The sequence below is a fragment of the Hetaerina americana genome, unplaced genomic scaffold (genome assembly GCF_022747635.1).
Source record: "Hetaerina americana unplaced genomic scaffold, ioHetAmer1.1.p SCAF_5, whole genome shotgun sequence".
Lineage (NCBI taxonomy): Eukaryota > Metazoa > Arthropoda > Insecta > Odonata > Calopterygidae > Hetaerina > Hetaerina americana.
The window spans coordinates 75,918,275-75,935,511 of record NW_027287095.1 but is presented as its reverse complement, the minus strand read 5'-3'; the positions used below and the strand labels follow the sequence as shown (position 1 = coordinate 75,935,511).

General features: G+C 38.3%; 1 protein-coding gene and 1 non-coding gene across 8 annotated transcripts in view; one reads left to right on the top strand and one right to left on the bottom strand.

Moving 5' to 3' along the window:
- The window catches only part of Ndae1 (Na[+]-driven anion exchanger 1), a 500,740-nt gene that overhangs the window by 213,841 nt on the left and 269,662 nt on the right, over nt 1-17,237 (top strand). Inside the window, exon 1 of one of the 7 annotated variants that reach the window (XM_071592115.1) lies at nt 12,946-13,111. The exons of the other annotated variants lie outside the window; for them this stretch is intronic. Within the exon in view, the coding sequence (XP_071448216.1) occupies nt 13,014-13,111 (98 nt within the window). The 5' untranslated portion in view covers nt 12,946-13,013. Of the gene's footprint in view, nt 1-12,945; nt 13,112-17,237 lie in introns of those variants that run through there. 7 annotated transcript variants of the gene reach the window in all.
- Nucleotides 3,590-3,662, bottom strand: TRNAV-CAC (transfer RNA valine (anticodon CAC)). Its single transcript has one exon. It is a non-coding gene; the product is annotated as a tRNA-Val (tRNA).

Genomic DNA, 17,237 nt, shown 5'->3' with positions numbered 1-17,237 from the left:
TATATATATGTATATATCTGTATATATGTATATATCTGTATATATATATATATATATATATATATATATATATATATATATATATATATATATATGCCCTACTTCTGAAGGTACTGAATGAATTACGAACTGTCCTTTAACTATATTATGCATATTTGCGGTTAATTAACTTTTGCTATTAGATTAATATTATTGAATTATCCGTGTGCGAGAACTTGTTTATACTGAACATAAAAGTCTCATGTGGAGCCACTGCAAATATTTTTATTTCAGGCAGCGGATGTACTATCTTAAGTCCATTTATTTCGAAATTGGAGTTCTACGAGGCCCTGAGGAGAAATAATGTGCGATCGTAACAGGTGTGCCCCAGCTACTTCAGTGTGAACTCAAAACTATTAGTATATCCACTTTCCATGATTTGACCATCCACCCATTCCCGAAGTAGTCCTAATTCATTCCGTTGCGGAGAATGGCTGAAACAATAAAACATGCGTTATTCATCATTTATGACGCCTTTCTCCGCCATTACTTAATCGGTTAATGTGGACGTGGAGCCTTTTGTAGGGCGCTCTCTTTTCGCAAATTGTTTAGTCTGTGAATATCTAAAGCAATATACAGCATGTGTTCCACCCATACCGGTATGATGCAATGGTTGCAAAAATGGATGCGAGTATACGAGTGTATTGCATTCATTTAATTCATTTCCGTCAAGATTTACAACTTTTTCCACTGCGCATTTTATACTTATTATTTTCTTCCTTGTTGGGGATAAACCAGAAGCCATGATAAATAAATGAGTCAGCAGAGACAGTTCCACGTGTAACTCTGAGCTTGCATTCTGAGCAATGAGACGCGCATCTCTGATGAGTGGAATTTACCATTTCTGTATGAAAATAAATGCGTGCCTTCAACCGTTCTTTAGACTTACTCCGCCACCGCTTGGTCCAGATTTCATGATAACCACATGAACTTGTGAATTCATATGGTGGGTCTATCAATTTTCTGTTCTTTTGCGACGGCTATACCCTTAAGAGTAAAAGGAATTCTAGTCCGTCAGAGCAACTTAAAAGTCAAAATAGTCAACATCTTTTGTGGCCTTACTTTTTCCATTTTCAATTTTGTATTCACCTAAGGATTCCTCTGCCTTAGACTTTATTACTCCTGAGATAATTCCTTTGTTTTAAGATTTGTGATACTTTTATCGTTTGGTAGTATTATTGAAAGAAATGTCATGCTTATATGCATATACTCCTTTTTAGGATTAAATGTAATATTCGTCTAGAATATCACTTGCACTTTTCCAGTTGATTGCACAGATGATTTGCCAGGCTCGGAAAATTCTTTGGAAAATTTCATCATTTTCATGGAGCGGTACCATCGATTCCAGTGGCCGTGTTTATGCGTTGGTCCATAGCATCTGCACCGAGGCTAATCTCTCTTTCAATGTCTTTCATAGCGTTTTACTATTAAACTGTTGTCTACAGTTTCTTCCATTGTAGAAATTATCTAAATATTCTCTCCAACCATGCACTCGATCTTTAATTTCAAAGATATTTCTGTTATTTTACTATATTGTGGTTACCTACAGGGTTCGTCCGGAAAATAAGTGTACTGACTCCTGGGCTGGGCGCGCCGCTCCAGGCGCGCCCAGCACCGCTCTGACGGGCTGCGATTGGAGGGGGGTATGTTGGCAAGCGACGCTGAAAAAGGCAGTCGGCTCTGAGCTGTGGTGTAGTGAGGAGCTCTGTTAACGCGCACCTCCACGCTTCGACCCACGTCACGGAACGCGATGCCGAAGCAGCGTTATTCCATCAAATTTGCGGTAAAGCTTGGGAAATCGTCTACCGAAACTGTCGGTATGATTAACCAGGCTTACGGGGAGTCAGCCATGCCCAGAAACATGATCTTTCGGTGGCACAAGATGTTCGTGGAGGGCAGAGAAGAGGTCGACGACGAGTCTTCGAGAGGTTCCCGATGATGCCTTCGCGGGAGCGTTCCAGGAATGGGAACGCCGCTGGAACAAGTGTATCGACTCACAAGGGTCCTATTTTGAGGAATATTAGCTTGAGATATATAAAAGTGTAATAATTTTTTTTTCCTGAGCTCAGTACACTTATTTTCCGGACGAACCCTGTATATTGCGCGGTGTTCTTAGCGTAGTTTCTTTCTTTCATATTGGCGTATTCTATCATTCTCTGCCCTAGGCCATTTTGCAACTCTTCATATTATTTCTTCACAGACGTTTTTCTGCTTTTTTAACGCTTTCTCAATAATTAATTTCTTAGCCTTTTATGGTACTGTGTCACAATATTCACATGCCCTTGTATTTATTAATCTCGTATGTGCGTTTCATGACCTCCTCCGTGATTCCAGGATCTTGCTTTGTGGATTTCCTTTAACTGACAGCTTGCTTTTCAAATTTCACTAGTGCACTATTCATATGCATCGTATTTTGCCACATTTCCTATACTGAGACATATAATTGCGAGTTTTCCTGGAAAGAAAAATTTGATAGTGATAGGGGATTGGAACGCGACAGTAGGCGAAGATAGATGGTTGTGAGGAAGGGGACTACGGTTTAGGAACAAAGAGAGGGGGGAGAAAGCAATAGAGGTCCGCTGTAGACAAGAATTGGTCGTAATGAATATATAGAAGACATTGACATCTTGCAGACGCTTAATCCCGTCATATGGGGTTCACCATCACTTGATAGATTTGCAAGGATACACCCATGTACTATCCCGAAGGCTGCTGCCGCCTATTCTCCGTGACTGACAATTATGTCGTCTTGGCTAATAGCTTTTGTGTCGTTTCCGTCTTCCGCAGCTGACTTTTAGATCTTTATATCGGCCACCCATCCGTGACCGAATGGGCTCGTTACTTTTTAGGCTAGACTCGATTATTACCTATATTTGTAATCGTACAGGTACCTGTTTTTTTACTTCTTAAATCTTTATTTCACTGTTACCGGCTTACTTTCGCTCTAAGAATCTGGTATAAAATCACCAATATTGTTAATTTCATTCTCGTTCAGCCATAGTGAATGCTTGAAAAATTGCTAGCAAAGTTGGATATGCAAATGGCATTTATTTTTTATTTGGTATTGTTTTCGTACTCTTAAAATACCTGTGAAACCTTTTACTTGGCCTGGCGATCCAAAAATACTTTAGTTGAAGATTAGGGCTCGTACTTTCCTACAATTATACCTGTGTTAAGAAAATTATTGAAAGTGAAATTTTACGATATCTTTTTGCTAGTTTAAGGTAAATATTTAATAGAAATATGTGGCGAAAAGATGCTGTCCGATGGCCTACGTTCGTTCTTTTTGTATTTTTCCTGTGTTGGTAACGGCGAAGCCTGTAAAATTTTTCTAATCACAGAATTAGTGGGACAATGAGGTCTGAGTTAATTACGCCCAATAATATTTTCTTTCAAGCAATTCTTTTACTTGCAATACAATCAAGCTTTTGCGAAAGTGTTTGCGGGCAAGGTCGCGAAAATATAGCATGAAAAATTGCATTTCTATAGGAAATGCAAAATTTATGTTCATTTGAAAGAAAGATATTAACACTAATCAGCTCAAAAAGAATGTTTCCGCCCGGGATCGAACCGGGGACCTTGCGCGTGTGAGGCGCACGTGATAACCACTACACTACGGAAACGTTGAAAAGAAATGGGGTTACTAAGTTACTAAATACCTCAACCAAAACCTGGCCAGAGGTTTTCAGTTGAAAAAGAGTTTTCTTTAATTTGCTTAAGGTCTGTGAATGTTGGGATACGCGTTGAGGATACAATCTAGGCATTGGATGGGCCAATTATATATCATCATTGATATGTAATTGCTACTTCATCTCTTCTCCGTTCTTCTTTTCCACGGAAGATATTTTCTTAAGCACATCGTGGCTAGATTGACAAAATAAATCGTAATGGTTTTGAAATATATAAGCGCACTTCGGCTTACTCAAGATCCTTCCCCCCCTTCTCCGGCCATTCGCTCGCTTACCGACGTCGTCCACGCCTGCGGGGCCATGCTCACATTCGGGTGGCAGAAAATTATTTTACTGCTTTAGATGATGCAAAACGAAAGGGAGAAATGCATTTACCTGTCCTCGCTAATACCAATCAACTGAGGTTGGGAGTTGGGTAAGACTTAACTACCCTGTGTCGAAAAAAGTCTGCTTCTAAATGTGCAATATATTCAACTTAAATGTTTTGCTACGTTTTCGTTTAATATGCGTCCGTTTGACTTTTCATCTTGAATGCCTGTTGGAGGTTTAAACGTATTGATTAAATTAGCCTGTTACCAAAATTCAGTGCTGTTATATGTTTTTGTTGCACCAGATTGCAAAATGCGTATTTCCTGAGAATTGAAATATCAAACGTTTGAGGCTGCAAATATTGGAAAACATTCTACATTTATGTAAAAATTCATTGTTTCAGGAAAATACCTCTGGACATATTTTCTTCATTCAGACTCTGGTATTGGAATCTTCAGATCAAAATTATCCTTTCAAAGAAAAAATAAACAGTTGTAAGATTTAGTGAAGATAAATTTCTGCTACTCAATGGGTAATTTTCTGATCTATATCATGCAATCTAATATATTATTGGCCACACCCGCCTAAGAAACTTAAAATTAAGATTTTGCTGATAATAAAGTTGATGGGTTTGGAATCGTTATAGATATCACTGTCGACAGCTTGGGTTACGAGCATACTCCATATTTGGTAATTAATTATTACATTCAGCTTTATCACCAACACTCAAGTGGAAACCATGTTGAGAGACTATTGTTTTTCAATTTTCGAAACTAATTAATTTCCTGATGTGAAATAACTTATGCACGCGAATAATAGTTATTTGCTTCACTAACTTCGTTTGTCTTTTACTTCTAATACCATAGTATGCATTTTCCGTTGTAAAAAACGTTAAAATATTATATTTTTTAATACGTCTGCCGAAAGTTATTATTTTTGGAATGAGTAATTTTTCAATTGTCCAACGTCTTATGGCGTAAAAGCATATGATTAAGACTGGAAAATATTTGAATTTTTATATGAGGGTATGAGGGTTCTCTGGTGTTGTTCATTTTTTCAAATGAAAAATAAAAAACATCGGTGAAAATAAATATCACCCTGTTTCGGTAACAACCCAACTATACGTATCCTTGCCCACCACTAGTATTAACGCATGGGTTGTTGGTTTCATGTGTGAGGGTAGAGCTCACCACATACTTAGCTCTAAATTTCGTGCAAAATTCACACATTATGGGCAAATGGGCCTTTCTCCTTTCCCTTTGCGGTAGTTCCTTTCTCTTTACCGTCTGCGGTTTCCCACGAAAACATGGGAACCGAAAAATTCACTCAAGCTGGGTAAATCTACGTCTGTCTAAAATCACCGTGAAACAAATGTACGCTCAGTAGCCGAACGATATACTCAGTGGGCCCCTATTCCACGCTCCTTCACCCTTCGGCCATATGCTCTCAGTCACGCCTGAAATTCGTGCTCTGTTTTGGTCAATATTAAAGTTGTTCTATATAAAGTTTTCTACAATCTGAAAATGCATTTTTTTGTATTTTAATCATAATTATTTCGCATCTCGGAGAGATTATTTATGAATTTAGAGCATGTGATTGGAATATAAAATTCTCATGATCGAAAGAACCGCACCACTAGTTAAGTACAAACAAGACAGTGACATCTATGGTAGCGCCAGTAGCAACTCACTGATAGACTGGACTCCCACGGTTTCCAACTAATTACGGTAAAACTGTACGCTCATTTGGCATATTCAAAAATCTTAATGTATTAAATAATAAAAGTTTGGAGTGTTACTAGCGTTAACTATTGATGTTCATCAATTAATTAAAAAAGGATTGAAAATTTTTTTACCATTGGTCTACATTTTCAGGTGTACACTATATTTGGGCTATTTTTACTGAACTTCCTCATTTATTTAAGAGGTTTCGCCGTTTATTTTTGTGTTAACTACCTATTTCCTGAATACTTATTTCATGGATAAAAAAATTGTCATTAACTTGGTTTATTTTTTAATAAGTCACGTTTAAAAAGAAATAAATGAAAGATATCATTTGATACCATACGGTCATTATGTGAATCAGGAGAGTAAGCAGTGCTGTGGTCTTAAGTCTCTTGATCAAAACGAGACAGTCTGTATGGTCATTCATTATGCCCCGAGGTGTCGTCTCGTTCTCATTTTCGATACATGGTAACTGGATTTCTCTTTCTTTTCTGAGACACTTATTGCTTCAACCTTCTTCTGTCATTTTTGCTCCTACGCGCTTATAAATATGCCCTTTTTTGTCGTCGTTGGAGTCGCGTAGTTTCAACTAGTTTGACCATAAATGAACAAGTCGAACTTGAAAGGGAGTATCTTTTATTCGTCGTTTTAAAGTTCTTGAAACGAGGTCACGAATTAGAGAACGAATCTCTTCGAAGGCGTAATTTTTCTTCATAGCTTTTCTGTCGATTAACACGGTTCAGGAGTAAAAGTCGTTCATAATAAATGACCTGATGCAAAGAACTTGTCCTTTATTCTATCTGGAATCGCGTTATTAATTATTTCTTATTTTCAATTTAAATCGGAAAGGTGTCTGCTTAGCCTGCGGCATAATGTGATCTCTTCATGAACAGTTCAGGCGTTAATGAATTGTGAATTTTGACAATAAAAGAATAAAATATGTCATTGTGATTTCCAGAAGCTAGTGAACTTTAAAAAACTATTTTTATCATATGAAATGGAATTGATACATAGAGCAGATTGTTCGCTTACATGAAAAATCGTGAAGATTGAAAAAATTTGAGACTTTAATTCTAATGAAAAACTCTAAGGAAAGGCATGTAATTCCCGATGTCATAGGAAAAATCGGTATTTGTGCTCGTATTTCTTGGAGGAGCGTTCACGGCCGGATAATTTTTTTTGTTGTATATTATTTGATTTAGACCCCACTTGTGTCGAAGATGCGTGGCAATGACTATTTTTCAATTTTTTTTTTAATTCAAGTTTCCTTTTCAGTTTTGATACCCTCAAATTCTTAAAAGGGTTAAAGTGGTACTTGTCTCACCGCACTTAATAGTCTTCTCACTGTGCATCGTTATAGTGATACCTAATAAACGCCAAAGGAAAACACAAGGCATTTCGCAAATCCAAACCAGTATTTATTAATGGCATAATAGCATAAACCTTTTAACAGATACCCATAGAGCGCCTCATAATGGAAGGCCTCATTCAATTTCCGGAAATATTTCTTTTTCTTTCTCATTTTAATACATACGAATGTGTGGTAGTTAAATACGAGCATTTCATGCTTCTCTCTTACTGATTCAGGGGTATGTTAGGGAGGTATTAGCGATAAATACGTTTCGTGCATTATTATTTGATAGAAAAGGTCTGTCCCAAAAGTAGTAGGACTTTGAGAAATGGTCACTACTCTTGAATTTTGGTGTCGTGGGTACAAGTTGGTGTATTTGAATTACTGTAATGGTAAAGGCCAATAGATGCATTGCAATAGCCATTTTTGTGTCTGCAGAAATTAAATGTTAGTGTTTCTCAGTTTTGCTGTTATTTATCATATTTCTCGTAGGATATAACGCTATAATGCGTTTGGTTTCGTTTAGTGTTCAATGTGATGAGATAAATCAAGTTTGCGTGTATGTACCGCAACTTTCTAGAGGCATAACTCCTGTTCCTGTTGTCTCGGGGACCGAAGGACAATCCAGCTTAGTTTTTCGTAAGGACGAGCCACTTCCCTCGAATAGCAGCATTCATTTGCATGTTATAATATCTAGCAAATCGCCGTTTACGCCAAGTTAATTCCTTGTTATCATCATTTCTTATGAGACCCAATATCGCCTGAGGGCCCGAATGACCTTAAAAATGTTGCGGAGGCAGTTTAGAGGGAGAGTCGGAATCTCTTAATCCGCCGTTCAGAAAAGAATACAGGCAATCAGGTGTCCTGGAGTTTCACGCAATTAACTCGAATGGACATATCGTGGATTCGTATTAATTGGCTGCAACTCTTTACTGGGCAATCTTTCAGCTTTCCTGGGAATCACAATTCAACAAATTTTCACCATCCCCTATTGCGTACCCCCGAAACGGATTTTCCTTCCTACGATGCGGAAAGCACCTTTCGTTTTGAAAATGATCAATCCAAGGTGACTGGAAAGTCAATAAACGTCTTTGTTTCGGAATGGTTACCCCCCCCCGTCTTCCTCTTTAAACTTCGCTTTATTTCTCTGGACGCGGGTGCTCTACCGTATTGTCAGAGGGTGGATTGTCGAGAGTCAGCCCTGTACCTCGAGGGCCCATACCCACGATCGAACGCTGTGACCAATGAGGGAGCCCCTCCACAAACTGGGTCGACGTGAAGCCAGGAAACCTCAGTAATGATGGCATAAATAAGGAGAGATATCCATGGATATACGTTGTTGCGTCCTGGACGGGAAACGTGCATGTGAACCTCGTAATGTGCTCTGATTCTAAAATGCGATGTTTAGTTGAAAGAACGCATGACATATATATGTATATAATTATGCCCTAAATGGAATCGATAAGTATGGGTGAGTAGAAGACGGAATATGATAACGATCCGATGGCCCATATAAATTTTCCATCGGCTGTGATCATTTTACCGTGCATCGCCAAATATATTTGCCGAATGGATTAAACTCAAAGTTGAGTGCAGACGCCAATTAAAATGAAGTACGGTAGGTAAGCCAGGAATATAAAAATTTTCAATATTTTCGATTCGATGGGAGGCTTTCGAGAAAGCAGGAGTTGGTCACCGGTGTCTCCTAATAAATTGTTCAACTTTTCTTTGAATCTTTCGTTTGGAGAGGAATAAGTCGTTATTCTTTTAAAACGAGTGAACTCAAGAGTTAGCTCCAGAGTTGATGAAATTGCTTTGTGAATTCCTGCGATATTTAGAAGTATCGTGGAATGGCACCAAGGGATTTCATTAATGATGCAACTGAAGAGACGGATACCCACTTGCATGATATTTTCTTCCAATTTTTAATGATTATGTTTCTTATGTATCTATCTTGAAAGTTTACTTAAGTTCCTTGTTGGTTACGGAAAAATTTATTTCTGAAGTTTCTCAGGAAAATATCAAAAATCAAATGTAACCGCTGGAGAATCCATGATATCGCTTCCGTATACGTTTCCCAAATATGGATAAATTCCTTGTGGGAATGGAAAATAATAGCAATGAAACATGAACTTGGTTTCAAATATCCTCGATATGGGAATTAAACGCCACGGAATCCGCAAAAAACAGCAAATTCGTATGATTGGTTGTTTTGACATTTATTTTCCTTACGACAATTTTTGAAGAAATGGTTTTGGGTTAAATATTTATTGGAGAATCAATTTGATTCGTATTCAAGACCAAATATTTCGATTCAACGCACCTTTAAGTTTTAAGATCTCTAATTTAGCTTTTATTGATCTACTGAATACAAAGCAGTTGGGTTGTCACGTGGCCGCGTCATGACCGTCGCTCTAATTTCATCGCCATTGAAACGAAGAGCTTTGAGCGCTAAAGTGATTCCGCCAAAAAATATCAAAACGATTTTAACCAAATTAAACTCCACACTTGTTGTTGTAATCTCCATTTTTCGTCACTGACATTTTGCTCTTCAAACTTCTCCAGCATCATCAAATTTACGATCCAACTTCAATATTTATAAATGGTTCTGTGGAAGTTTCACCTTAATGTAGGTGTCACGAAAATTAAAATGTTTGAAACTTGGAAATAAGTAATGGCATCAGGTCCATTCTTTGGTATTCCCAAAGTGGCGATAATTTTAATGAAAATCTCTGGTACATTTTAGCAAAGTTACTGGCGTGAATGAATTCCATTAGTACTAATTAATTGAATTTATTTCTAATTTTGTGGAGATAAATTCAATGTTTGCTACCTCTTGTTGTGAATGAGGACGTGAATAGATATCTTTAAAAACCCTACATTTTAGGTGGAATTTATGGGTTTTTATTGATTTTAAGATTTTGGTTTGACATTTCAATTATAAATTGTGAGGAAAACGATATTGAATGGACGTCTACTATATCATAGGTCGCATATTGTTTTCCGTTTTCATTTTATTTATTAATCTGAAATTTTACTTATTCAGCCTTTCACTTTCGACAGATAAGGGGGGCCCTTGAACAGTTTTTTAGTCGGCAGTTAATTTTCACGATCTATGCCAGCAATCAAAAATCCATTAACAAAATAAATCATAGCCATTGGAAGTGAATCGCAAAGAAACGAATTGAGCTATCTCTTGCATTATCTGGTCGCCTCCGATCGATAAATGTGTAACAAGGCAAAACTGTTGCGCCGCAGGATGAAGCTGAAGATGATGAATTCCCTTCAGCGGAGACTCACCAGGAATACTAATGGTATTTTAAGTTCTTTTGTGGTGCTATAATAATAATAAATTGAGAGCATTCATTTACCTCAATTAGGAAAATAGCCATTGTATTTGCACCAATTTATAATTTCCTCTCTAGAGCATGATATACCTTCGAGTAAAAATTTTAGAGAAATAAATACGATTTTCAACAGTTGTCCATTGGAGGAGGACAATGTGTTACTTCCGAAATACTTTTTCCCAGTCATGATTCGAGGGCAGGGCAGCGTTAATATTGAATTAAAAACATGGTTATTAAAAATGGTATAAAATAATACTGAATTAAATGACGAATGCGCTTTGAAAATAAATATTTGTCAAAAAATAATATAAGGAAGTGCATGGAAATTGAGAGCAGCTAGCTGCTTTTATTTAGCTAACTGCTAACGTTCTTTTAAAATAACTTGTGGGACCAATTCCTACCACCGCCCCCTTACGTTTTGAGGTCTAGGCTTGATTGTTATCCAGCTGGTCACTGTGGGGTTTGAATCTTCCTTGACGGTTATCATTGAGGTTATGCCTAAGACTCTTTTTTATTCGAATTAATGCAACTTTTCATTTTAGATGGGCGATTCAAAACTATTCCATGAAGAGAGGGTTACGAGTTTTAATTTGCTCTTAGAAAAAAATAGACATTTAGGAAAATTATTCCATTCATTTCACCATTTTCTTTTTTAAACTCAATAATAAAAAGTTGAGATAATTCTGCGAAGTATGAAGAGAAATAAATATATGAGACAATATACCGTTTCTAAACGGATTATCCGATCATTATTTCAGACCGAACTGAGAGTCTATTAGGAGGAAGTTTTAAAATAATGCTATTCATACTCTTAAAAATGGTAGGAAATGTGTGTGCAGATGTCCAGTTTTGGCTTAATTACTGCAGCACTAATCACATTTGTATCATTTCTGGCCAGTTATTAAGGGTCATAAAATTTTCAGAAATCGGTATGAAAATTTTGGTCAAGTTGTGATAAGTCTTACCATTCACAGAATTACGCACATCTTTATATGTTATACAGGTATATTGCAAGATTATTATTATCCAAAAACAACTGCCTGAACATAATTTTTTATTAGGAGCCAATTTGAAACATTTTTCAGTATTTGGCCAGCTTGAAAATTTTACAATGGTGAACAAGTTAATCACCAGTTGCCTAGGAATACTAAAATGTACATATGACTTGTAAAATTATGCTGCATACAACAATCACTAGGGTATATTTCGGAATCGATTGATGTTGTTTTGTTCGCTGAGAAATTTCATGGAGATATTAAATGGTATATTTTATTCCTCGATTAAATAAAGTTTTATCCTTGACTCATTGACCATTGCAGCCAATATAGTTAGATTTTTTCCTTCCTTTTCTCTCGCTTGCTTAACTTTTCTGATGAACACTATTATCTGATAAAAGTTGATTCCAAATGGCCTTCTGGTGTTTCCTTTACTAGTATCATATCATTATTAATGTTGATAGACTATATGGTTACAGAAGTACAAATGTCGTAAGAACCAAAGTCACTACCAGCTCCTAAAACTATATTATGTGAAAAAACGCACTTGTCCTTCTTCAGTAGTTTCAGATTTCTCCTCATCCATGGGAAAAAATAACATACGAATCTTGTATTTAATTCCGTATTAAGTTATCTTTTTAACCTTCGCATTCTGTTGTTTGAAAGAGTTAGCGGAAATAGGGGTTGAATCTATGCAGTGCATTGAGGGTGAACCCATGTTAGTGCAGTTCATAGTATTACTGCCTGAGAGAGCCATATGATGTAGAGCGTATTAAGTGTGACATAATGACAAAATCAATGATACCGAATGCTTTCATAAGTTTTGTATCCCTAATTGGAAGTTCGTGAAACTTGAAAAATAAAAGTTTGTTGTATTCTTTAAAAGAATCAATTGTCGAAATTAAGAAAATACAAGGTCTGTAATTGTGGAGATTCGAATTTACATATTGAGTATACAGTTCAATTTTCGGATGCTGAATGCAATGATTGGCAACGGTATGCGTATTCCGTTATTTCTTAGGAAATTCGCATGCCACACTAGATGAGGTTTTAGTACATGTAGGGAATAGGATCAGGTTTTTTGAGATCCTTAAAAAGCCTATGATATTCTATCAATAGTTAATATCATTGGATTTCGTACGTTATTATTCTAATTTGCGATTAATATTTTACGTGTTTTTCAATAAAATGCAACAGGGTACCCTCTTTTGTAGCTTGCTCGTTGGGGAAATTGACCTAAGGACGCAAGCAAACTCCCTCCCGTTCCTGCCTTTTGGTTTCTTGATCACGCAACCAAGTTTTTACGACGGCGGAAATCCTAATACGAGCTAAAACCAAGTAAAGCACCAGGGGAAGTCCCACGTGTGTACGATTCCCTGAGGCATAGATATGCCACCTACTAGGAGAAGTGGGGAACTAGGAGGGATCGTGAGCCCATTCCTAAATATTATACACACAGTATTATTTTACCGGTTGGTGGAGGTGATTCGAGTCAGAGCAAGAGCGTATGTGAACTTAGCGGGAAAGTCGGTGTGTGGCGAAGCCCGCCCCGCCTCAAAATGACTTGGTTCACCACGGCTTCCAACGGACGCCTCCAACGGAGGGGACGTGAGGATGAAGACGAGATCTCATTGGCTCTACTCAAGGAATTCAGGAGGTATCGTGTGACCGTATCTGTGTAAGACGTCGCCGCTGATTGTTGAATTAGCGACATTTAGAACCTGTGGTCGTGTGTGTGTGTGTCATACTTAAGGCGGAATTATTGATGTCGAATTTGAACAAAATATTAATCCCCGTATTTTTTTTATCGTTTCCCACAGCTCTGGTAGACTATGGGGCGTCTTAACCTTCACATGTGATATCCCAGAGCCGGGCTTTTCCGATGTCAAAAATCGTTCTACACCAAAAATCATGGGGAATTTTGATGTTTGAGACGAGGTCTCCCACACCTGAGAAACGTCCTATAAATACAGGCTTAAGTTCTATACTGTAGTCTCACAAGTTCGGAGTGTTCCCCTCTTCTCCCTCTCGAATAATCTGCGATAGGCACATGGAATTTGTGGTGGCGTACTTTCGATTAATTTCTTGCTAACGTGCGCTTTTAAGGGTGGACGAATTCGCGAATTTTCCTCGAGTATAGTCTTGAAAAAATAAATGATCCACGATATGAAGGGCAAAGGTTTATTTTGGTCCGGGTAGGGGGGAGGTGGTGCCCTCGTTACCGTGAAGAGGGACCGCATTTTTTTCGTCGCCGCGGGGCTGTGCCTGTGCCCTCTGATCGCCGCTCTCGTACACTCCCCGAGCAAACCCGTGTAAAACGTGGGACCCTGGAAGCCATCCATCACTCAGCACCGATCGGTGTCTCCGCGCTGCCTTTTTTCCATCCTTCTCTACCCCCCCCACACCCCTTGCAAGAGAGGAGAGTGCATCGATTTCTCCACTTTCGCCGTCGGGTGAACTGCGCACATCCATTGTGGAGGGAGCAATGAAGTGGCGTCCAGGAGATCGGCCGGCGGCGATTCTCAGCACATCCTCATACCCTGCGCCAATACGGTTCACTTGTTTGGCAGAGCCGTCGGAATGAATTTTCTCTTTTTTTGCGACTGCCCCCTCGCCAGCTGTTATTGTCGACCGCAGGTGTCGCAAAATATCTCTGAAGCACCTTTTTAGAGCCATTAACTGCCCCAAGGCATGCATTCACTTCTTTCGGGGTAATCTCCTGTCGTTTTTAGTTTTTACTTTTCGCTGCGTCCTCGGCTATGATTCCTCGTTATCTCTCCTGTATGTTTAATTAGCGTAGGTTGGCGGGGGATCGAGATGTTTCGGTGGCTACTGTACTCGCTCCCCGCCCGGGTACAAATCCTGGAGACAACAAATATTTTTCAGTGGTACCCCGATCCCTAATTCTGCTGGCACTTTGTGGAGGGTACTTTGAGTGAGTACGCCGTCCGTCGGATGGGACGTTAAGCTGCGACACCCTTGGCGCCTTTCGTTAACAGTAGGCTAATGCCGATGCCGAGTTTCGCCCCACCCTTCATCCGTTCCTGTCCATCCCCTATGGCGGAAATGACCTTAACTGTCGGTATCCTCCCCTAAGTGTTACTGCTACTAGCGTAGGTGGGCACCTGGTAAGTAACGCAACAGTCTTATACTTTTCCTGGTCAAAATTGTCTAAAAAGGCGATTATCGAAAATAGCCGATACTAATTGAAAGATTCCCTTGAATTGAGGTCCAAACATTGGTTTTTATCAAATTTCTTTGTGTCTACCCGCGGTTAATTGATGAAAATATTTATCAGTATTTAACTCAAACATGTAACTAACTGGGTTCGGGAGCTAATCATTTATTTCGTAGGCCGGAAAATAGAAATTCTAGTTTTATCAAAGCATTCATTGTGTACTATTGTTGCAAATGAAGAGCCAATTCTTTAGTATCAACAAATTCTCGGCTACCCAAGAGTGACACCTTAGGAAATGCGCGCCCAGTGAAGAATGTTTGCTCCTCAATACAGATCGTTTTCCGTATTGCAGAATTTTTTTAACATACCCATGTCTTCGTATTTTTTTGGTTCCCAGATGTGGCATTTCTAGTGTGCAAAGGGTTATTTTCATTTTAGGATACAAACGTTCTGAAAAATATTCCCCAAATTATGAATCTCATTGGAAAAAATGATAAAATAATATTTAAATGGGTTACCCTATCAATAGTAAAATTGTGGTATTTTGCTGAAGAACAATCACAGCTTTCCTTAAGTAATTTGATCATAGAAAATATACGTAATTTAATTGCAATAGCATTGATTACTATGCCGTCTTGCAGCTCAATTGCAAAGAATTGCGGAGGCATTAAAAAGTGAAAGAAATTATATGATTTTTATCGTGAAAAGCATTAAGCCACAGGCTTAAAAGAGTTATCAAGAATAGTCTAAACATGGTTCAAGATTATTAGAAGTCTTATTGACCGCTTATTTTAATGTACCCATTAGGTTTATGATAATAACTGGCATTGACAGCAATTAAAGATTTCGTAGTTTCGCCACCTTTTCATACTTGCAGCATTAAAAACTGTGAGCTTAAAAAAATTGTCCTTCAGCTCACCAGAATGTTTTAAATTAACTTCTGCAAAAACCGTTATCTTTTAGCGATCCAACTCAGAGCCCTTGTAAAACTAGTTGTGCATCCTACTAAGAACCTCGGCTGAACTTCCATTTGTATTAACTGGGCGTCTTCCTCTTTCGTGTTCTGCTCATTCGGAGGCGATCCTTAAGTCCATCCACGTAGTTCTTAGGTTTGCGTCGAGCCTCTAATGCACCTGATACCCACGAGTCCGCCTCTCTTCTGGGTAGGTCTAAAATACCTCTCTGTCACTCTCCTGGAATACCTCTCGTTGCTGCTCTCCATGGGGGGTGGATTGTCAACCGGCCTTTTGCAGCGGGAGATCATGGTCCCCATTGCCTCATAACCATTCCGGGGCCGTCGTTGCTTGCGTACGTTAAATGCTCATTCCTCGAAGCGCCCCTAAGACTTCTTTATGAAATGTGCGTTATCAAGGTTACCGCAAGATAGTAATTATCGGCAACCTGGACCGGCCTAATCTTTTGTTGGGCACGTAGTTAATATCTTCAATCATTGGTCTGAATTTCGGATCCCATCGATTGGCTGTGTTTGTTACAGTCAGAAAACTTATTTTCACCCTGCGGAAATTAACTCTGAACCAGAATGATAAAGGGTGTTGTTTGGTTTCATTGCGTAGTGATTGATTTCCGAAATATTCTCAATAAGGTGAGAAGATTCTAATTTTTGGGCATGGGATACCGTTAGTCTTATACTCTTCCTTGCTGTGGTCCATAGTATTAACCATTCACTGGAACGTATCTCTCCCCTATTCCCAACTGATTGCATAGCTGTGCGGTAGCAGATGCGTTTTACATTCAACGAAGACTCGACGAATTCGACGAATACATTTAATCAGGAGTGAATTGGCATTTTTTTTAGTGGATTGAATTTCGCATGTGCTTGTTTGTGATTGAGAATTTCGAGACTTTTTACATTACGACGTCAACTGGAATATTGCTAAGAATTGAATGTGCTGTCGATCAATGGCCATTAAATTGACGAATAATGGCCATTGGCAATCCGCTCATGTAAGAGACTTCGCGCAATGAGTTCTAAGAATCATGCTGACAATGGTTGGTTACAATTCAGTTGCTTAAATCATATTGTACATTTAATAAGGATAAAATTCTATGGAAATTTCAAAAGTATATGACACCCTTCCACAGAAAAGAGATTCTGTGAAATTTACTCCCTGTACTAGAATTTAATTATTAGCATCGAACTGTCACTTTTTATATCATGAGCGTGTGTGAAAAGGTGCCTCGGCATATTCGAATGATGATGCAGTCGGACTCATATGTCAGTTAGGTGGAATTACAGACTTGGGAAGAGGTGCATCCTAGGGAAACTCACTAAAATTCCAGCCCTTGCAACGCTGCTACACCGTCTTCTACATTTAGAAAGTTGAACTGAAGAAATTGAAAAAGGCCATCGTGTAACCTCATTGTTGAGAATAATCGTCGCAATAAAATGAAAAGGCAAAACATTAAGAGTTCAGTTGCACAATAGTATATTATTATGTCTTGAGATGAAGCATTTATCAAATTTGATGCTAGACATTTTACCGAATGAACGATTCCTTATAACATTAATTAGGATTTTTTATGGATATACTTTCTAAAAGTGGACATACGAGTTCTATGGGATTTAAGACATAAAAAACGTATT